Raw genomic sequence first — 23,114 nt, forward strand, 5'->3', positions numbered from 1 at the left:
AAACAAACGATAACCACAGTCCAACCCAATAATTTCTATGATGGTGTGAGCACAGGGGGTTCTGTGGGAGTCCTAAGAACCCACCTGGGGACGGGGGCAGCCAGGAGAGTCTTCCTGGGGGAGTGGATGCCTGGACCGCATTTTGGGGACACATTCCAAAAAGACCCCGGACCACACTGCCAGCAGCCGACACACTGGACTGAGGAGCACTTCCTGGGTGAAACTGTAGTGGGCGTTGATAGAGTGGGGAATCACAGGCCACTGACTTGAAACCCAGCCACCTGGATTTGAATGGAGCTCCTTCCTCTCTGTGCCTCAGTCTTCTCATCCAGAAAGTGGGGATAGTAACAGTACCCGATTCCTCGGTTTGTTGGGAGGACTAAATGTGGCAGCCTAGCATCCAGTAAGCGCCATCCAACTGTCTGTTGTTGTTACTATTTAATGTCTCTCAGCCTCAGCTCCCTTATCTGTGAAATGGGGATATTAATAGTATCTATTATGGGAATTAAACTTGATGGTCTACATAAGGAATTTGACATGGTGCCAGGCGTGCAGTTGGCACTTCTTAGGTGTTTGTGATTGTTACTATTCTTATTGCCTCCTTGCCCACCTCTGACACCCACAGCGCAGGCTCTAGGGTACCCACTGGGCTTCTTGGGTCTAGGGGAACCCTGCCTCTGAGGCCGACAGGAGCCTGGGCCTCCCAGCCCAGCTGTTGTTTCTGTTTATAGCCTCCAAGGAAGCCCCCACTCAGAGCCTTGTCAGGCACTCCCAGCCGGGAAACCAAATACGCCTCCTGCAGACCAGCTGCAAACTTGTGTTCCTGTCACTTTGGGTAGCGCTTGTCCCATGGAGACAGCCTGTCTCTGCCACAGGCATCATTTTGCAGCCTGCACACCACGGTAGATGACTCAGCGGCCCTGCAGAGCTGGGGCTGCAGACCATTATGTGATGTGTGGGACCTTCCCCAGCGTGCCCTTGGAAGGAGTCCTCGTCTCCCTGGACGTCAGGTCCAGGGAGATACTGGGGGATGTGATTTAGGTAGCCACTCTGGTTCTTAGCTGAAAGACAGAACTGTCAGGTCTCATCAGAACCTGTTAGCACCTTGTCATGATGTTTGTTAAAATGCTATGTTTGGGAACTGAACAGTGGACACCAACATCATGTGGACTGGCATCTGCCTAGCATTGACCACGTGCCAGGCATGTGCAAGTTGTCCCCAGACATTGACAGAATCCTGCCAACAACCCTAAGCTTCCCATTTCACAGATGGGGAAGTTGAGGATAGAGAGTTTGAGTTGTAGCCAGCAAGTGGCAGAGCTGGATTTGCTCCGGCTCTGGAGCCCTAGCTCAGAACTGCTAACCTGTCCCACCTGCAACGTGTCAGAGCATCAGGATAGGTTAATTTCATATCTGCAAACTAAAAGTTTGTGGTTTAGGTTGCTAATCAGTAAGGGCTGTTAGCATATCTGTGGAATGTTTATAAAAACTGGTTTTAGTGAAGCCCCGAGGAGTGAGCCCCATTATTTCATCATTAGGTGGGTGCACCACCAACAGTGTGAAGATTCTGAATACATGCTCATTTAAAGGGGAGTGAGCCAAACCCTTTACACCGACAGTTCACACAGAAGGTTTTGTAAGCACTGGATGTTAGCCAGCAGTCAGAGGTTAGCCATCAAGCTGCAGAGAGCCACTGAGACCTCCAGTCCCAGATCATTGATCACCAAGAGAGTGAACTGAGGCACAGAGAAGGGCAGGGCCTTGCTTGAGGTCATCTAGGGAATGGAGCCAGAGCTGAGGATGGCACCTGTGCTCATGACAACGGGTCAGGAGGTACAGCTCAGCCACGTGCACACAGGTGCACAAAGGTTAGAGCCGCAGCCCAGGTGGGCCCATCCAGCCCCCTCATTCAGAGGCTTGGGCACACATGCCCCCTCCACCTCCCTGTCACTCTTGACCCGTGTCTCTCTCTGCGCCCATCTCCGTGCTTCTCAGTCATGGGCTTGCTCTTCTGGTTCGGTCTTGCTCCCATCTCTGTCCTTGCTGCTTCTCTCTCTGCCTCTGCCTGCCTGTCTCTGTCTCCCTCTCCTCTTCTGCTCTGTCTCCTCCACACCAGACTTGCACCAACCCCAGAGATGACCTCGAGGCCTTCCTGCACCACTGAGTAGTGTCCACAGCATGTCCTGAGTATCCTGCAGCCAGGAGATCAGCTGGACCATGACCCTGCCTGGGCCACCACACCCAGCCACATCCAGCCACACCTGACTACACCTGGCCCAGCCCGGCCACACCTACATTGTTGTTCTTGGAGCCCACTGAGGGGGAGTCAGTGGCTGCTGTCCCATAGTTTTCCCTGAGAAGCACCATTCCTCCCCTGACATAGAACTGGGGATGGGGCAAGACTTGGCTTGTGCTGTAAGCAGAGGCGACACAGTGGTCTGCCCAGAAGCCCATCATACATCCTGACTTCTCTCCCAGCTGGGACCCAAGTCCATGGGAGGGGATGTTGTGCAGGTTTTTGCTGGCAGCTTTGAGAGAGGGTCCTGAGGGGTCTGCCCAGCCTCATGTCCCATCTAGTTCCTTCCAGTCTGACCCCCTTCCTTCCCCTCCCCTTCCCTCCTCTCCTCTCCTCTCCCTTCCTCTCCCATCCCTTTCTTCTATTCCTCCTTTCCTAACATCCTTTTTCCTTCTTCTGTCCTTCCCTCCTTCCTATTTATTGAGCACTTACTATGTGCCAGGTAGTATAACTAAGCATTGAGAATTACGACAAAACACAGCGATTCCCTCAGAGACTGCATGTGCTCTGAGGGACACACATTCAATGAGTCATACAAATGGTTTCAGGACGACCAACTGAGGCCAGGGCTCTGAAGGGGAGGATGCCCACGTAGACCGCGGGGGGTCGGGGAAGCCCCTAAGAGAAGCTGACGTCAGCGTGCCATCTGAAGGATGAGTGGGCCTGGGCCAGTGAAGGCAGCATCCTAGACGGACCCAACAGCTCAGACAGGGGACTGTGGCACGATGGTGCTTTGTGTGTGTGACGATCTCGTGGCCAGATCAGAGCGGGTGAGGAAAGAGGGTGAGATGAGGGCACCAGGAGTGAGTGCTGGTCAAGTGGGACCCACATGGCCCAGTGAGGACCCCGGCTTTATCTTCAGAGTGCTGGGAAGGGAGCCACTGGAGGAATGACAGCATGTATGCCGAGGCCATTCTGGACCTTCTGAAAAGACGGTCCTGACAGCTGGGGGTGCAGGGTGGGTGTGAGACAGACTGCGGGACTTGACCCATCCTTGGCCTCCAGCCCCTCCCCTTCTCTTCCCAGGCCCAACTGAGACTCCACCTGTGGATGTACTTCGGGATGGCCTGTGGTGACCAGAGCACTGGCCAGGGAGTCAGGACGCTGGGTTTCAGGCCTGGCTGGACATGCCTCCCACTGCCTGGTCCTCAGTTTTCCCCTCTGTAAAATGGTCAGTGAGGACCCAGGAAAGCCCTCAGTGTCAAGCCAGAGCCAGGAGAATGTGCTGTCTTTGGAGAGCACGAGTTTGGGTGCCAGGCAAACTCAGGTTCAAATCCCAGCTCCACCCCTTCCAAACCATGTGACCTTGGGCATGCCAGATCGACTCCCTGGGCCTCAGTCTCTTCCTCTGTGAAATGGGTTCCTCATGGTTCCTACTTCATAGGCTTCTTAGGTACTTGCCATGGCATAATGATTGGCACATTGTCAGCACTCAGGAGTGTCAGCCCCTGCCATTATTGTTGTTGTTATTGCTTGGCCATGGTACTGGTCTGGCCTGGACACACGATGAGAAGCTGCCTGGGCCCACAGGGGCACTGGGACAGAGCGCGTGTCCCCCACGCTGGCCTGGGCCCCATGACCGCAGCGCTCCCTGCACAGCTGGGGGTATAGAATTGCAGAGGAGATTGAGACACACTTCTGGAATCTCTCAGAACTGCTCTGTCAGCTGTGTGCCACTGAGCATTGCCCTGACTCAGGGTTCTTTCTTAGGCAGATGTGTCAAACACCCCAAAATACATGCAGGTGTAATATATTTTCTTTTTCCCATCCCCTGTGTAACTATATCGCCTTTTCTATTTAAGAAGCTCATGGCTACTCACTGCAAAAACATTATTCTCAGAAATGTATTTCTCCAACAAATCTTTATTCCAGGACTACTGGAGGTGAGGTATTGTTCTAAGTGCTGAGGTACTGTGATGAGTGAACTCAGCTCCTATAGATCAGAGATCAGCAAACTACTGCCTGAAAGCAAAATCTAGCCAGCTGCTTCTTTTGTAAATAAAGTTTTATTGGGACACAGCCATGCACACTCATTTGGGTATTAGTCTGTGCTGCTTTTGCATTAACAACAGCAGAATTGAGTAACTGGAACAGAGACCATCATGATGACCCACAAAGCCCAAATATTTACTCTCTGGCCCTTTGAAGAAAAAGTTTACTAAACTCTGGTGTAGACTGACTAAGAGCCTCTCTCTGATTGGTACTTAATTCATGATGTGTACATATACTCCCATTTATGTGTGTGTTTTCACAAAACTGGTGTCACAACACACATTGTTTTGTTACATTAAAAAATTTTTTCGGGAGGCCGAGACGGGCGGATCACGAGGTCAGGAGATCGAGACCATCCTGGGTAACGTGGTGAAACCCCGTCTCTACTAAAAAAATACAAAAAACTAGCCGGGTGAGGTGGTGGCGCCTGTAGTCCCAGCTACTCGGGAGGCTGAGGCAGGAGAATGGCATGAACCCGAGAGGCGGAGCTTGCAGTGAGCTGAGATCTGGCCACTGCACTCCAGCCTGGGCGACAGAGCCAGACTCCGTCTCAAAAAAAAAAAAAAAAAAAAAAAAATTTTTTCTGGCCTGGCGTGGTGGCTCAGGCCTATAATCCCAGCACTTTTGGAGGCAGAGGCAGGTGGATCGCTTGAGCCCAGGAATTCAAGACCAGCCTGGGCAACATGGTGAAACCGTGTCTCTACAAAAAATACAAAAATTAGCCAGGCATGGTGGCACATGCCTGTAGTCCCAGCTAGGATCACGTGAGCCTAGGAATTTGAGACTGCAGTGAGCCGTGACAGTGTCACTGCATTCCAGCCTGGGCGATAGAGTAAGACATCGTCTCAAAAAAAAAAGAAAATTTTTTTTCTTTTTTACGTTTTCTAGTTTATGGCAAACATCTTTCTGTGACAGTAAATATTATTTCTGGACTTTATTTGGCTGTACTTTTTTTTTTTTTTTTTTTTTTTTGAGATGGAGTCTCGCACTGTCACCCAGGCTGGAGTGCAGTGGCGCAATCTCGGCTCATTGTGACCTCTGCCTCCCGGGTTCAAGCGATTCTCCTGCCTCAGCCTCCCGAGTAGCTGGGACTGCAGGTGCCCACCACCATGCCCAGCTAATTTTTATATTTTTAGTAGAGATGGGGTTTCACCGTGTTAGCCAGGATGGTCTCGATCTCTTGACCTCGTGATCTGCCTGCCTCGGCCTCCCAAAGTGCTGGGATTACAGGCGTGAGCCACCGCGTCCAGCCATTCCTTGGCTGTATTTATCCATTGCATGGATATTGTATTTCACCATTCTTTGCCTTATTGGACATTCAGGGTTTCTCTAGTATTCTGCAATAATAACTAATCCTGCAGGGCGGTGTCCATGTTCCTAGATCTTGGCAGGTGTCTTTGATGGTTTCCTTGAGATAAATTTCTGGACCGAAAATTACTGAGTTAAGAGTATGCAGATTTTAAATTTGAGGACATATGTTAGGGTTTGTTTTAATATAGCTTTTAGGGGGTACGTGTTAGCCTGTCTCCCCAAAGCTGTCCACTGAGGCACTTGTCTTTGCCTGCAAGACAAGGGCCCAGAGTTCTCACCTTCCAGTGGCTTTGGGGCTTGGCAAGCCAGTCCAGGCAAGTGGTTTTTAAACCTGCCAAGTCTTGAGGTTTTTCAGAGCATTGTAACCTACATCTCCTTCTGAGAGTCTCCTGACGCATCATAGAAAAGGTGGGGCAGGTAGAATGTTGGTGGCAGGAAGGAGCACTGGGAAGGGAGCCCAGAGCCTGGGTTCCAGTCTCCCCAGCTCCGCTTCCCACTCACCAGGAGAACTAAGAGCCCCATAGCTGTTCCTGTTTCTGGGCCTCCGTTTTCTTATCTGAAAACGAAGGGCCGACTGAATGGACTCAGAGGGTCCGTCCAGGTCTACATTATAGGATTCAGTCAACCTCATTTGACATATGACCAAACCGAGGTAGGAATTGGAGACTTGGATAGATGGAGACCAATTCAGGCAGGGCTCTCTTAAAGTTAATAAAACATCCTGCCTTAAAGTTAATAAAACAACCTGACTTTTAGAAAGTGAGTTGCAGGGGCCAGGTGTGGTGGCTCACGCCTGTAAACCCAGCACTTTGGGAGGCCAAGGCGGCCGGATCACGAGGTCGGAGTTCGAGACCAGCCTGGGCAACATGGTGAAACCTCGTCTCTACTAAAAATACAAAAATTAGCTGGGCCTGTGGCACGCACCTGTAGTCCCAGCTACTTGGGAGGCTGAGGCAAGAGAATCGCTTGAACCCAGGAGGCGGAGGTTGCAGTGAGCCGAGACCGTGTTACTGCACTCCAGCCTGGGCAACAGAGCGAGACTCCGTTTTGAGAAAAAAAAAAGTTGCAGGCGTGTGTGTGTGTGTGTGTGTGTGTGTGTGTGTGTGTGTGTATGTGTGTGTGGTTGATTTTGAGGCCTCATAGCTCTGGGGCTAAGCTCAAGTGTTGTGATTTGAAGTTCCGCCAAGTTCTGGTAGAATGATGAGGCATGAATAACTTGCAATGCACACAGGGTTACCAGGATACTAACTAGAGAAAGTGCTGATTAACAGCTTGCTTTCTTAAACTGCCTTTACAAGATGAATTCCCTTAGGTAACCCTAGCCCCTGCATGACTCCAAATTTGAGGGTCTGTGTGTGTTAAAGAGCAGAGAACACAGTTATATTTACCGTAACTGCTTTGACTGAGTATTGAGACACAGAAGAAGTAGCTCACCCGAGGTCATATAGCTACTATGTGGTGGTCTCTGGATTCAAGTCCAGATGTTCTGGTTCTGCAAACAGTGCTTGTTCAGGGAAGACTTCGGAGAAAGTGGTAAATGACAATTATTATATTGTGGAAAATTCTACAGCAGTGCTGTACACCGGAGATTTCTACAGAGATAGAAAAGTGTTCTCCACGCTGTTCAGTATGGTGGGTGGCTGTGAAGCCCTTGAAGTATGGCAATGCCACAGGGGAACTGAATTCTTAGTATTATTTAATGTCAGTTAATATAAATTAAATTTAAATAGTCATAAGTTGCTAGTGGTTACTGTATCAGATGGCACAGATGTAGAGACCTGAGGTCTAGGGGATGATGGGAACCTGGGGCCTCCTGAGCCAGCCCTCAGGGTAGGATGGTGGGAAAGTTCAGGGAAGGCTTCCTGGAGGAAGAGCCATCAAAGATGAAATCTGAATGATAGCTTGGAGGTGGTGGCTGCTCCGCCAGGTCTGGAGGTGAGAGGGAGGAATGTGAGGGGAGGGAAATGGGGCTGGAGGAGCCAGTGGGAGGGACTGGGGAGTGAGAGGAAGGGTAGGGAGGAGGGAAGCAACACTGAAGGAGCTTCGAGCCCACCAGGCCCCGCACCCATGCAGGCCCCGCAGGCCGTGACCCTAACCCTAACCCCAACCTTTACCCGGAGGGATGTGGGGGGCTGTGGAAGGGCTTTGAGCAGGGAACTATTCAGTTTTGGAAAGTAGAATGAGAAGAACATACAGGGCGAAGGATGCCAGGGGAACCCCCTCAGAAGCTGCCACACTGTGTGAACAGATAGCTGGTCATAGCTGGAAGGAATGTTCCAGAAAGAGACTTCGAAGGACTGAGGATCGATACAGTGTGGCAGTGAAGGCGAGAGAGGAGGCGGGGCGCTGGCCTCAGGACCCTCAATCTGGCATTAGGCGGTGGAGGGAGGAAACCCATCCATCCCTGACTCTTGGAGAGTTCAGATCCCCGAGTCTGAATCCGAAACCTCTGTGGAGAGGGCACGCAGATGGTTGTATAAAGGGAAGCCACCATGTTTTGATTGGACACCATTTATCCCCAGGGCCATCCACAAGAGGTCTGGAAACTGCCCCCCTGCCGCCTGCCCTGATTTCACCCTCAGCAATGGACTTGACCTTTTGGTTTCTGGGGGGCGCCTGCAGACTCCTTCTTCTGTCACTCAGCACTGAAGGGGATCCCCCTCTCTCAGGGATTTTAAGAACCCTTTGCCAAGGCTCCATTACCCTGCCTGACTCCAAAGAGGGCCTGAAAATTGCTTCAGTCATGACGGTTCCCATCTCCTGGGCACTCATTTGTGCCAGGCAGTGAACTTAACACTTTCCAGAGTTTATCTCTTGATACCTCAAAACAGTCCTTGTTTTTCCAGTGTGAAAACTGAGGCTTGGATGGGTGGAGTCACTTGCCAGGCTGCACAGCTGGGCAGAGCAGAGACAGCAAGCCCAGCCCTGCATCCCCGCCCTAGCTATAAGCTGTCCCCAAACTGTCAATCCTCTGCCCCCCATTGAGCTTAGCACACCTGCACACCCAGGCACACGCCCAGCATCCACTTTGTAGCCTCAGGACAACAAGCTGCTTGGGACAACGATGTCTTGTCCTCCACCAGAAACAACCCCTAATTCCCCAGCATCTGGCCTCTGAATCTGACCTCCGAAGGGCATTAAGTTAAGGAAACGCCAGTTCCATCACATCTTCGAAAACAGTAAGGAGCTGGGAGCGGGCTCAGATGACTGCTCCCAGCCCCGCGTCCCAGGGAGGTATTCTGTTGACGGTGCTGTGCCTCTGAGTATATCAGGTGACCTTGCAAAGCAAAAACGTAACACTCCCCAGCAGGGCCTGACTGCATCCTTACAGCGCGCTAACAGCTATCCCCATGTGCTGCCCGTGGGCTTGGAGGTCAGGCAGCCTCTTCCAAAGCTGGCTTGCTCATCCGGATCCCAAAGCCCTTTGACCTGGCGACACTATACCTAGGAATTTCTCTTACGGGAATAATCTCAGAGATGTGTTGATTTAGCCTCAGGGATGTTCGTCATATTATTGATTGTAGTGGCGAAGAAAATCCTCAGCAAGCAAAAATGCCAGCACTCGGGGACTGGTTAATTGAAAGATGCTGCATCTGAAAAGTGAAATATTCTTCAGCCAGTAAAATGGTGATGTAGGTGAATGGATCCTGAGAGAATTCTGGGCAGGACTATGACAGGATATTGTCTTTGGGTGATGAGTTCTTTTAAAATGTGTTCTTTGTGATTTTCCGTTACTCCTAAATGTTTTACAATTAGTAAGGTGTTATGTTGTAACTAGAGACAGAAAAGCTTCTACAGACAGTAGAATTAAGAGTGGACAGCAGCTGTGATTCGGGTCTATGAGTATAGCCATTTAGCAGGGGTGACTGAGGGATTTATTCTGAATTCCCGTCCTTGTATACCCCTCATTCTCAGTATTCACATGAACATCATGGGGTACATGAGTATCTCCAAAAGGCAAGAGAAAGAGAATGGGAAGGAGGTGACCATTTATGGGATGTTTCCTGAGTGCTGCGCCCTTTTCTGGGAGCTGTCACATTTGTGTCTGTGCCCTGGGAGTGACTGTTATTTTCTCACTGAATTCTTGTAACTTCTCTGCAACTCAGAGAGGGAAGCCAGAGCCCTGAGGCCACACAGCAGACTTTTCCCCAGGCGCCCACTCATTCTGCAGGACCACACGGACCACACACACATGTTTTCTCACTTCAGTGTGGTTCCAGATAACCTGGGAAGAGGCTGGCTCCCCTGCCTGGGAGGAAGATAAACTGCTGAGGAGCAATCAGCCCACCTCCATTAATTAAGCACCTACTGCATGCCAGGCAGGCTCCAAGAGGGGAACAGAAACATTGGCGCATCCCAGGCTTAAAGGGCACATCTGATAAGTTGCAGGATTCTGGAGCCTGCATCTGTGCTGTGACCTCCCACGCCCAGTTCACCGGTGCCTAGCATATAGTAGGTGCTCAGTAAATATCTGTCGTATAAATAACTTATGTGTCACATTCTGTCTGGTAGAATTGATAAGTCATCCAGGGTATACAGTGGTGACTGACGCCTGGAATCCCAGCACTTTGGGAGGCCGAGGCGGGCAGATCACCTGAGGTCAGGAGTTCGTGACCAGCCTGGCCAATGTGGTGAAATCCTGTCTCCACTAAAAATACAAACAAATTAGCCAGGCATGGTGGTGTGTGACTCTAATCCCAGCTACTCAGGAGGCTGAGGCAAGAAAATCACTTGAACCCGGGATGTGGAGGTTGCAGTGAGCTGAGATTGCGCCACTGCACTCCAGTCTGGAAGACAGAGCGGGACTCCATCTCAAAAAAAAAAAAAAAAGAGAAGTTTAGGGAGGAGATATCACCATGGGTTGCAGTAGCTTTGGGTAAGAAGGATTGATAGGGAGGTGGAATGGCACAAACAAGGCGCAGAGGCCAGGAGTGTGTGAGGCTTGTGTGGGAGACAGTATATAGTAAGCCAAAGCGTGTGGGATAGAGAGTTTGTTTGGAGCAAGGGTAGGGGATGGGATCAGACAGGAAATTTGGGGGCTCGCTTGCAAGGGGCCTTGGATTTCAGCATGAGGACAATAGGGAGCCCTGGAAGGTATTTGAACAGGAGATGATCTGAAGCATATTCCAGCAGAATGTGCCTCCTGCCCTCAAATGGAACAGGACGTAAGGAGTAAAGATGAGCCGTGTTTGTCTTTCTGGACCAGTCTTACGCCCTAACCCCCATCTCCAAATTCCTCATCAAAAGACAGTGACTGGGGCCGGGCGTGGTGGCTCACGCCAGTAATTGCAATGCTTTCAGAGGCCGAGGCAGGAGGATTTCTTGAGCCCAGGAGATTAAGACCAGCCTGGGCAACATTGCAAGACCCCATCTCTACAAATTTTTTTTTAAAAAAAGGTGGGTGTGGTAGTGTATGTATACCTGTGCTCCCAGCTACTTGGGAGTCTCAGGTAGGAGGATCACTTGAGCCCCAGAGGCCGAGGCTGGAGTGGGCTGTGATTGTACCACTGTGCTGCAGCCTGGGTGACAGAGTAAGACCCTGTCTCAAAAAAACAAAACAAAACAAAAAGATGGTGATTGAGAGCGTCATTCAAAGCTCAGGCAGCCAAGGCCATCTGAGTCATCAGCGTGCCAACGGCCCATCCAAGGATTCTACTTTTGGTTTTGTCTTGAGTGCACCAGCGTCTCCCCACTCAACAAAGCACAAGCCTAAGTGGCAGCCATTTCAATGGCCACATAACAGGGAATGGGCTTTTAATTTGCGAAGCAGACAAATGGGGGAAGATAACAGTTCAGTCGTTCAATGGGGATTTATGGCCTTTCCACCGTGTGCCAGGCTTGGCCCTGTGGTCAGTTCTGTGCTAATCGGCACCCTTGCTCCCTGCCTGCCCCCTCTGAGGGCCCAGGCTGAGGGCCGAGACCAGCAACAGACCAGGTTGCAACAGCCCAAGGGATTGATGTTGCCTGATGTGCAGTGGTTTGGACCTGGGGGTTGAAGTCCACTTCGCTGGCTGTTTACTGGCTATTTGACTTGGGGCATGTAATTTCATGTTTTTAAGCCTCAATTTTATCATCTGTAAAATGGGGATTGTAATAAGATCCACCCCATGGGATTGTCAAGGGGCTGTAGTTCAACCAGGTGGTCTGATGTCAAGAGCTCAGCCCAATGCCTGTCCCGAGTTTGGTGCTGCACGGATCTTGTGTCTGGTGATGCGGATGGGAAACACGGTGGTGGTAGGAACCTGGGCAGGTGGGTGCATAGAGGTTTCCCTAGCCAGATTCATGACTCTGGGTAACACTGAAGATGAGAGAAGTGTGCCCAGGCTGTACTGTGAGGAGGAGAGACGGCCATTGAGGTGGGGGCCAGGCGATGCCCTGCAGGGCCCCACATGCCAGGTAGGGTGACCACTTCATCCCGGTTTGCCCACTTTTAGCACTGAAAGTCCTGTATCCTGTGACATCTTGGGCAAACCAGGACGATTGATCACCCTAGTGCCCAGCCAAGATGTCTGGCTCCACTTAGGAGGGCAGTGGGGAGCTGGGATGGGTTTGAGCGGGGGCCATGCGATCTGACTTGCGTGTCAGCCGGGACGGGGGTTCTAAGTACATTTCCCGGTAGAAATCTCACATCTGGCTTGTCTTTGCAGGACCAGCTGAAGCAATGTTTCTCCCGGCGGCCCACTGAACCCAAGGACACTGACACCCTCGTGCATGAAGCCGACAGCCAGTATGGGACGTGGACAGAGCAGCGCCAGAGCGGGGAGAGGTAGGACGCGTGCGGCAGGATTCTGGCTGCAGGGGGGCATCTGGGCTGGAGTTGCTGCAGCCCACCCACCTCCTGATTTCTATATTGCTAAAACCTCCGATCTGTAATTATAAGAGGAACCCATTCTTGTTTTAAAAAAGAAATTAGGAAGTACAAAAAAACCATAAAGATTATGGGCCAGGTGTGGTGGCTCACGTCTGTAATCCCAGCACTTTGGGAGGCCGAGGCAGGTGGATTGCCTAAGCTCAGGAGTTCGAGACCAGACTGGGCAACACGGTGAAATCCCGTCTCTACTAAAATACAAAAAATTAGCTTGGTGTGGTGGCATATGCCTGTAATCCCAGCTACTCGGGAGGCTAAGGCAGGAGAATCACTTGAACCTGGGAGGCAGAGGTTGCAGTGAGCCGAGATTGTGCCATCGCACTCCAGCCTGGGGGACAGAGCAAGACTCCGTCTCAACAAAACAAACAAAAAAAAGAGTATGGGCCAGCCACAGTGGCTCATGCCTGTAATCCCAGCACTTTGGGAAGCCCAGGCGGGCAGATCACTTGAGGCCAGGAGTTTAAGACCAGCCTGGCCAACATGGTGAAACCCCGTCTCTACTAAAAATACAAAAAAAAATTAGCGGGGTGTGGTGGTGGGCACCTGTGATCCCAGCTGCTCAGGAGGCTGAAGCATGAGAATCACTTGAGCCCAGGAGATGGAGGCTGCAGTGAGCCAAGATCGCACCAATGCACTCACTCCAGCCTGAGTGACAAAGAGAGACACCTTGTCTAAAAAAAAAAAAAAAGGTAATGATATATGAAATATCCAAGATAGGCAAATCCCATAGAGACAGAAAGCAGATGAGGCTCTGGGGGTGGAAAGGGAATGGGGATTGACTGCTTCATGGGTACCTGGTTTCTTTTTGGGATGATGGAAATTTCTACGATGACAGTGACCAATGGCAAATTGTATTTTACCACAGTGATAAAAATGATAAATCATCGATATTAAAGTTGGGAGGGGGTTGATAGAATTGAAAATGGTAAGAAAAAGTAAAAGGAAAGCAAAGGTTTTTGTTGGTTTGTTTGTTTTGTTTTGTTTTGTTTTTGAGAGGAGTCTCGCTGTGTCACCCAGGTTGGAGTGCAGTGGCACAATGTCAGCTCACTGCAAGCTCCACCTCCTAGGTTCACGCCATTCTCCTGCCTCAGCTTTACGAGTAGCTGGGACTACAGGTGCCCACCACCATGCCTGGCTAATTTTTTTTTGTATTTTTAGTAGAGATGGAGTTTCACCATGTTAGCCAGGATGGTCTTCATCTCCTGAAGACCACCCATCTCGGCCTCCCAAAGTGCTGGGATTACAGGTGTGAGCCACCACGCCCAGCCGGAAAGCAAAGGTTTTTTTACAGTGCCCGAGAAAGCTGTTTTCCCATGTGTTTAGTTATGAGCTTACTTAAATTTCTCTAGAATACCACTGCAAGAGCACCGGACTGAGAGTCTGGAAACCCACGTCCTCCGGTCTCCATTCCCCAGCTCTGACCTCGGGCCAGTGGGAGCTGGAGTGTGGACTTGGGTGCACCCCTGGGTGGGCGCTCCCTGCTGTCCCGCAGAGACACTGCAGCTTCCCCTCCTCTGGCCACCCCAGGAGCATGGCGCTCCCAGCTTTGGACAGTGGTGCCACCTGCTGTCTCTCGATGGTATTACCTTCATCCTGTGTGGATTTGCCTCAATCCACCCTACAACCCTAACATCCTCCATATGACAAGTAATAAAATCATCCCAGAGCTGACAGAAAGCACGGTGAAATGCCAGCACACCTGTGGAAAGTTCTGCTCAAGGGAGCAGCCTGGTGGTCTTGAGAGTAGGCCCACTTGTCAGGTGTGCCCACCTGTCCTTTCTCAAGGCAAGGGTTTCCCATGACCTGGAGGCTTTGCTAGGCTATTGGCTTAGATGTCATTTTTAATATGTGGGTGGAGGCAGGGCAGGAGGTTGTTAATGACTTGAATTATCTGTAAATTTTCTATCTTACATGGTTCCAATGACCCAAGCGATACCTGACTTATCATAGGAAGAGATTTCAGAAGTAGGAGAGAGCCAAGGACATGGACGCTGGAGTCAGACTGCCTGGGCTCAGTTCTGCTGCTTGGGGCAAGCTAATTTACATCTCTGTGCCTCAGTTTCCTCACCTTTAACAAGGTGAATAAGAATATTTAAGTTCACGAGGCCAATTATATTAGTCTGTTTTCACACTCACTGCTATACGGAACTATACAGAACTATACAGAACTACCTGAGACTGGGTAATTTATAAAGGAAAGACGTTTAATTGACTCACAGTTCTGCAGGGCTGGGGAAGCCTCAGGAAACTTACAATCATGGTGGAAGGTGAAGGGGAAGCAAGGCACGTCCTACATGGCAGCAGGAGAGAGAGAAGGGGAAGGTGCCACACACTTTTAAACCATCAGATCTAGTGAGAGCTCACTCACTACCATGAGAACAGCAAGGAGGACATCCGCCCCCATGATCCAATCACTTCTCCCCACCAGGCCCCTCCTCCAATTCAACACGAGATTTATATGGGGACACAAATCCAAACCATGTCACCAACCCTAACTTGTAGGATTGTGGCAGTTATAGGATAATCCTCATAGGATTTTTGGAGAGGATTGGATGACACATTTTTTTAGCCCAATTCCTGGCACATAGTAAATGCTCAGTATATTTTTGTTAAATGACTGAATGAATGAGTGAATGAAATAATGCAGATCCCACCACCTGCTCTTCCATGGGTAACTGCTGATAACAATTTGATCTGCATCAGCCCTGCCCAGCAGAAATAGATGATTTGATCCTTATGCAATATATACATGTATTGAAACACCCCTCTGTACCCCAGAAACATGTGTAATTACTATGTACCAATTATAAATAAAAAAGAATTATAATGTGAGCTGCAAATGCAAGACACATATGTAATTTAAAATGTCCTGGTAGCTATAACAAAAGAATAAAAAGAAACAAGTGAAATTAAATTTAAGGATGTATTTTATCAGAACCAAGGGATCCAAAATACTGTCATTTCCACATGCAGTTAACATGAAAAGTTATTAACGAGGCAGTTTGCATTCTTTTTTTCCATTCAAAGTATTGGAAATCCAGTGTGTGAGATATAGGAAATCCAGTGTGTAAGATACTCAGGGCATATCTCAGCTCTGTCACTTGCTCCCTTGCAAGGATCCAACAGTCACCTGTGATAAGCAGCTTCCATCCAGGACAGTGCAGGGCTAGAGGGTCTTGAGTGGCACAGGACTGACTCCTCCCATTCTGCACCCGGCCAGGTGTTCTAGGCAATGGCTTAAACGGCACCTCACTGTGGCACATCTTGTGCTGTTTCCAAAGAGGGTCTTCTGCTGGGATGTTCTGTCTGTGGTTACCTGGCCTATAAAACATACCCCAAGCTATGCTGCTTGCAGCATCCTTCACTTGAAATCCCATTCTCTGAAATGTTCTCCATAACCTTGTCTCCCTTCATTCCCTTTTTTTTGCAGCTTGGCCACTGAGTCCCCAGACAGCAGTGCCACATCGACAAGGAAACAGCCCCCCAGTAGCCGTTTGTCTTCTCTGTCCTCCCAAACGGAGCCCACCTCGGCCGGGGACCAGTATGACTGCTCCAGGGACCAGCGGAGCACCAGCGTGGACCGCTCCAGCACTGACCTGGAATCCACCGACGGGATGGAGGGGCCGCCCCCACCGGACACCTGCCCTGAAAAGAGAGTGGATGACTTCTCCTTCATCGATGTAAGTCTGTAGCCAGGAGCATTTCTTCTTAAATGGAAATTCCAGCCTCTCTCTGTGAATTGCCACTTCAGGTGTAGGATCTGTGTGCCAAGGACCCTTGGAGTGGGTAGAGAAGGCACCGTCTTTGAAATGGGACTCACTTATGCATGTATCTTGGACCTGCCCTATGCCTGCTGTGTGTCTTGGGGCAAATGTCTTTACCTCTCTGAGCCTCAATTTCCTTATCCACTTGTAACCAGTACCATCAGCTCCACAGCCTCAAATACAATTGCATATATTCAAATTAAAACTGATCTAAGCCCTCACCTGCCAGGTAAGCAGGGAGTCTGACCACTTAACCCTGGAAGTCACCCTGAGGTTTATGGTTCCAAGCATGAAGAGCGTGGAGTTTGCTCAGAATGATTCTGCTGAACATTTTCACTGAGGTCTTGCTGGTAGAACAGTGTCCCTGGTACCAGGGGATCCAACTCTCTCTGTAGTGGCTCTTCCAGGACAGAAAGTCCCCCTCAGGCATGGGCACCTTTCATGGAGGTCCCAGGGGACAGCCCCCAGCACTCAGCTCTTTCAGGTCCCAAGCACAGCCAGGATGTCAGCTGCCCCAGCGTAGCAGGTTAAACGGTCTGCTGCTCTAGCACCTTCCAGACCAGAACTTGTCCTCGTTTCCCCTGGGAGCCCCACCTCCAGGGGTCAGGCAGGTCTTCTTGTCAACCCTTGAAACCCAGGGGTGATGTCATTATTCTCCTCCCGTGACAATAGGGCTACCTGCCCACTCGTTGGATGGAACGTCTGCGAAATCTGAAAGGGGCCCTCTCTCCTGGCAGTAAAGCCTCCCACCTACACACTTGGCCATGACTACCCACATTTCCCCAGAGGAGGAGCACCACTGCTTTAGAAAAAGGGCTTCCTTTAGGGCTTCAAAGGGGATTCACCTTCAATGTATGGCCAAGGTCTCTCGCTGGCACCTCTAGATCAGGGCAGAGACAAAGAAAGACACAAGTTCAGTCTTGACTGGGGAACCCCATTATATAACCATGACCGTGGCCATGCCCACCTCCCTGGGTGTCATCAGGATTTGGTTGGGTGATATATTCAGTTATTCACTCAACAGACGTGAACTGAAATCTTACTATGTGCGTTACATGCCAGCACCATGTCACTGCATCATGAGCTTTCCTGCTAGAACACTAAGTGGTTCCTTCTTGACGTCCATGATAAACAACAGTCACTGAGTGTTGACCACTGGCCCAGGCACATGTTAATAACCCCAGAAGCAAAACTGGCCTGCCCATTTTGCAAATTAGCAAATCGAAGTGGCCATGGAGTGACTAAATGCTGGTGTCCCTAAGCATAGGTCTAACGCTTACTGAAATTATACTGAGGTTTATGTGTGATGCCCACCACGATTTGGGTCTCCTGTGGGGATACTGAGGTTTATGTATGGTGCCGACCACGATTTAGGTCTCCTGTAGGGACGGTTTGGAGGCTGAATGGGGAGGCGGAGGCAGGGCACTAAGGAATCTAGTGTCTGTACCAGGGTGAGGATGCAAGGGTGGCACCATCTTCCCCTCCAAGCCAGCCCCTCTGTCAGTGTGATTCTGTCCTACTCTCTTGGAGTCTGAAAACCTGGCTCTATTAAGTGGCCGAAGAAGCGAGCCTACCTCTAGGTGCAGCAGGCACTCTCTGATTTCCGTCTTTCCCCCCTTTCACTGGTACCATGCAAGTCTCCTCACAAGACAGCACTGTGGCTGGTTTGGGAAGTAGCTATGCGAATACCACCTCCTTCCACCACCCCTAGTGGGGCGTTTGTTACTTACCATCGTTGGGAAATGATTCATTGAAATTAGCCTGTCATCACTGACTTAGAAGGCCTTGGGTGATGGAATTTCTCCAAAGTGGACCTAGGCGGAAGAAATCAACATTTCATGTAAGAACATGAGCTTGCCGGAAAGAGCTCTTGGCTGTGAGCCTTCGTTAGGCTCTGTCTGAAACAAGAGCTTTCCACACCTGAGTGCAGGGAGTTCTCTCAGCCACTGTAGGAAGGAGACACTGTTTATCTCCTTTTTATAAATAGGGACACCCAGGCTCAGAGAAGTGAAGCTCATTGCCCAAGGTCACACAGCCAGGATTCGAACCCAGCTGGGTTTGAACCCAAGCTCTGAGCACTTCACTGCTGTCTCCCGGGAGACTTCTGAGCCAGGCACTTCCCATCTCCTTACCGGGGCCCACCCAGATGGTCTGCACTCCCCACCCTTTCACTGGGGATAGTAGTGACTTGGCAGCCCCCACCTGTCACAGCTCAGAGTGAGTCTTCAGGGATGCCTGAAAATGGACGTCTGATGTTGCGTCCTCCCTTCCCACCTGCACCTTAGATTATGTGAGTAAAGTAGGAATTCCACAGAGAACCTCTCAACCTGGGGACTCTGTGTGAATACGGTTGACAGAAGGATTTAGTTAGATGTTGAATCCATTATTCATTCAACAAACAAACATTTATTGAGCTCCTGCTGTGTACTGATCATTGCTGTAGATTACATACTTGTGTGGTGGATGTCACTGGGAGAGAAAAGGCATTAGTATTATGTGCCTACTGGGTGCCAGGCAGCCTGGCACTATACTAGGGTGCTCAAGGTTCGTTGTTCCACCTGGCTCTTGTCATCAGCCTATGGGGTATGTTTTATAGGGAAATTTAGGCTTTGGATGTTAGGTTACTATTAAATATGGAAGCCACTGTGGGAAGGAGACACTGTTTATCTCCTAGCGCTGGCCTGGGTACCACCTAAATAGCCTCTCATCTGTCAACGAAGCTGTGTACCACCGACTTCGTTGTGGTACCCTCCATTGATGATTCCCTTGCTTTTTTTCCTCTTCCTCCCTGCTGCTCCCAAAGCAAACCTCAGTCCTCGACTCAAGTGCCCTGAAGACCCGGGTGCAGCTTAGCAAGAGAAGCCGCCGCCGGGCCCCCATCTCCCACTCCCTCCGGCGCAGCCGATTCAGTGAGTCCGAGAGCAGATCGCCTTTGGAGGATGAGGCTGACAACACATGGATGTTCAAAGACTCAACGGGTACGCCATGCCTTCTCTCCTCCTCAGACAGCACATCGAACAGCAGGAAGGATTTAGACTAAGCCCTACGAAAAAGTTCCTGACTTGGAAGGCTGTAGATCATTAGAACACAATTACATAGGAAACTGATTTCTTGTTGTGCAGAACTTATCAGAAACTAGGTAAAACGGTGTTTTGAAGGTTAGCGTATTAATTGAGGGTCTTTGAGTTACAAGAGACAGAGACATAGCTTAATAAGGTTTTACTATTTTCTGCTTTTATTTTGATTAAATTCACCCCTGTATTCGCTTTAGGTTTGCTCGCTGGTCTTTTTTCTATATTCCTGTGTTGAAAGATCTGTTCATATATTATCAATCTTTTTTTCTGTTTTCTAATGCATCATTTAAGGCTACACATTTTCTTCTAAGGACTGCTTTGGCTGCTTACCGTATCAAAACCTGAGCTGAATCTTGAAGAATGGGTAATAATGAGTTAGGGAAAGTTATTCCAGGCAGAAGTATCAACAGGATCAAAGGGACAGAGATGTAGAAAGAACATTCTGTGTGTGTGGCAGGAGCATCTCTAAGCAGTTTCATGTTGCTCAAGCTGGGAATAGCAGGATATGCTGGAAAGGTAGGCAGAGGCCAGATCATGGATATCCCTGATGCTTTACTAAGGAGTTAGATTTCATCTGTAGATGGAGAGCCATGAAAGACTTTTAAGAAGAAACAGGCTGGGCGCGGTGGCTCACGCCTGTAATCCCAGCACTTTGGGAGGCTGAGGTGGGCAGATCACAAGGTTAGGAGATTGAGATCATTCTGGCCAGCATGGTGAAACCCCATCTCTACTAAAAATACAAAAATTAGCTGGGCATGGCAGCGCATGCCTGTAATCCCAGCTATTCTTGGGAGGCTGAGGCAGGAGAATCGCTTGAACCCAGGAGGCGGAGGTTGCGGTGAGCTGAGATCACACCACTGCACTCCAACCTGACAACAAAGCTAGGCTCCGTCTCAAAAAAAAAAAAAAAAAAAAAGAAAAGAGAGAAACAAAATATCTTCTTGCAATGGAAACTAGAGCAGCTGACCTGCCCACTCTCTCCAGACACACACAGCCTTTAGTCCTCAAAAACGTCTTGTAGGTGCCTTTGTTCATTTGGGGTTTGCCCATGGCAAACATTAGGATGTCAGACCAGGCTCTGAGCTAAGTGATGAGGGGCATTGCTTCTGACCAGATACCTTGAAGAAATGCTTGGAGAGTTCTCTCTCCTGCTCCTATCCCATTTCTGTTATTAAACGAAATGTGTAAATGCCTCAGGTGAGACCTCTCTGCACACTTCCTTTGTTTTCTGAGCCAAGCTCTATTAATCCACCTGGAGCAAATGAAGACCATAGTAGGGACAAAAACACACAAATACCCCCAGCTGGAATGTGGCGAAGCACCTCTGGCTCCCGTCAGCCTTGAGGAGCTGGCCAAGGGCTGGATGGGGAAGGCGGGATCTGTGCTTTCTTAGTGTACCTCAGTTCCCTGGATAGCCCAAGGGCTCCAGAGCACCGGGTCTTGCCTCGTTCATCCCCGCCCCCTCCTGCAATCCTCACTGTGCCCATGCCACATCCCGGTTTCGGGGAAGTAGAAACTCCTCGCATATCACTCCTGGAAGAGGGTACAGGCAGCCCATCACCCAAAAGCTTGAGTGATCAGCTCAGCCTCAAGCACGGGGCTGGGGTTAAGTCCCGGAAAGGGGAGCCAGGGTCGAGGAAAGTGGCTTCCTGGTCCACCTTGGGGCCGCCTTTCCACAAGACACACGAAGCTCTCCATGTTTTCCTCTGAGAGCATAACCTCAGTGCATTGTTGGCTGAAAGCATTCCTGTCTACTTTCCCGCCTCTGCCAAAGATTTCCTTCTATTTCCCGGACTTGGAGTGAGCCAGGGGCTCAGGAGATGGGTTTGCCTGTGCCCTCCCGCAAAAGAAAACCTACTCTGCCTGTTGTCAGTGTCTCCTGGCAAGAAGCAGAGTTGTGAGAAGAGAGCATGAAAGCAGGCACCTGGGTGGTCCTCATGTGTAAAATGGGCCAGAGCATCTTCTGTGCAGGTCTGATGTGAGCATTGCATGAGATACTGTGTGCAGATAATCTGGCACTTAGGACCTCAATACAAGGCAGCTGCCGATGACTTCAGTGCCCTTTTCTTTGCAACAGAAGAGAAATCACCCAGGAAGGAAGAGTCAGATGAGGAGGAGAAGCCACCCAAAGCTGAGAGGACCCCCGTCAGCCATCCTCAGAGGATGCCCGCGTTTCCAGGCATGGATCCGGCAGTGCTAAAGGTACCAGACCTCTCACCAAGAGTTACCTGGTGGGCATGCTCCTCAACCTTAGCAGCATAAAGAACAGATTCCTTCCTTCCTTCCTTCCTTCCTTCCTTCCTTCCTTCCTTCCTTCCTTCCTTCCTTCCTCCTTCCTCCTTCTCTCTTTCCTCCCTCCTTTCCTCCTTCCTTTTTGTTCTTTCCTCCCTCTTCTCTTTTCTTGCTTCCTTCCTTTTTTATCCTTCCTTTTTTCCTTCCTTCCTTCCTCCTTCCTTCATTCCTTCCATTTTTGAAATAGTTTAAGATTCAAAGGAAGTTACAAAAATAACCCAGGGAGTTTCTCTGTACCCTTCACCCAGCTTCACCCACATGGTGGTATCTCACATGACCATAGCACATTGGCAAAATTAGGAAATTGGTCTTGGTACAATACCATTAACAATACTACTAATTCATTTGGATTTCACCAGTGGCCCTGTGTTGCTTAATCTCTGCTTTCTTTCTTTTCTTTTTTTTTTTTTTTGAGACAGAGTCTCACTCTGTCACCCAGGCTGGAGTGCAGTGGCCGGATCCCAGCTCAGTGCAAGCTCCGCCTCTTGGGTTTATGCCATTCTCCTGCCTCAGCCTCCCGAGTAGCTGGGAATACAGGCGCCCGCCACCTCGCCCGGCTAATTTTTTGTATTTTTAGTAGAGATGGGGTTTCACCGTGTTAGCCAGGATGGTCTCGATCTCCTGACCTCGTGATCTGCCCGCCTCGGCCTCCCAAAGTGCTGGGATTACAGGCGTGAGCCACCGCACCCAGCCAATCTCTGCTTTCTGACTCTCCTCCACCCCCAAACCTGCTGCTGTGTTTGGTGTCATAGCTAAGCCAAGTGGGCTGATAATCCAATTGGTGGCACTCACCGGTGCTGAGTGTCGGAAGCAGGAGTGAGCAAACCCAGGCTGCTGAAGCCCTTGAGGAATCAAGGCTGGGGAAAGCAGGCACAGAAAATGATCATTTCAATTCCACATGACACAGGAAGCCAGTGCTGGAACCACGTCCCAGTCTCCCAAATTGCACCAGAATGCCAACTGTATTATGCAATGCCGAGGGAAAGGCTGAGTTTCCTCTCTCCTGCCCACCTCCAACTCTCACAAATGTGTCTCGTAGTCCTGGGACCAAATGGCACTTAATTTGGGTGAGAAAAGAGGCCCTTTTGCCCCCTGTTCTGTGCCAGACATCATGCGCCTGCAAACTCACTTTATGCTCCAGCAGCCTTGCAAAAGGTAGCTCTTCTCTCCCCTTTTATTGAAGAAGAAATGAAAGCAAAAAAGCCTGACTTGTTGGTAGAATTTCTCAACTCTGTGTATCCCATGCGGGCTACACAATCCCCGTGTGGGAGCGCTGTGACTGTTGCTCCTGTAGTAGACAGAAGTTTTGCTTTTCTGTCATTTCTTCGAAGAATAGAAAGTCAGTCAGTAGTGGATGTGCGCGTGTCCCTATAATTGATTTTACAGGCCCTTGAAGTGTGAACATCTGTCAGCCACTAGAACTAGGTTGGAGGTTTCCTTCCTTCCTTCCTTCCTTCCTTCCTTCCTTCCTTCCTTCCTTCCTTCCTTCCTTCCTTCGTTCCCTCCCTCCCTCCCTC

The 23,114-nt window shown here is 49.9% G+C and overlaps 1 protein-coding gene across 1 annotated transcript in view; it reads left to right on the forward strand.

Moving 5' to 3' along the window:
- The window catches only part of KIAA1671 (KIAA1671 ortholog), a 174,729-nt gene that overhangs the window by 136,704 nt on the left and 14,911 nt on the right, over positions 1-23,114 (forward strand). The window contains exons 6-9 of the mRNA XM_025399552.1: positions 12,247-12,365; positions 15,898-16,147; positions 19,035-19,209; positions 21,383-21,507. Coding sequence (XP_025255337.1) covers positions 12,247-12,365; positions 15,898-16,147; positions 19,035-19,209; positions 21,383-21,507 — 669 coding nt within the window. The remainder of the gene's footprint in view (positions 1-12,246; positions 12,366-15,897; positions 16,148-19,034; positions 19,210-21,382; positions 21,508-23,114) is intronic.

This window comes from Theropithecus gelada, chromosome 10, assembly GCF_003255815.1.
Source record: "Theropithecus gelada isolate Dixy chromosome 10, Tgel_1.0, whole genome shotgun sequence".
Lineage (NCBI taxonomy): Eukaryota > Metazoa > Chordata > Mammalia > Primates > Cercopithecidae > Theropithecus > Theropithecus gelada.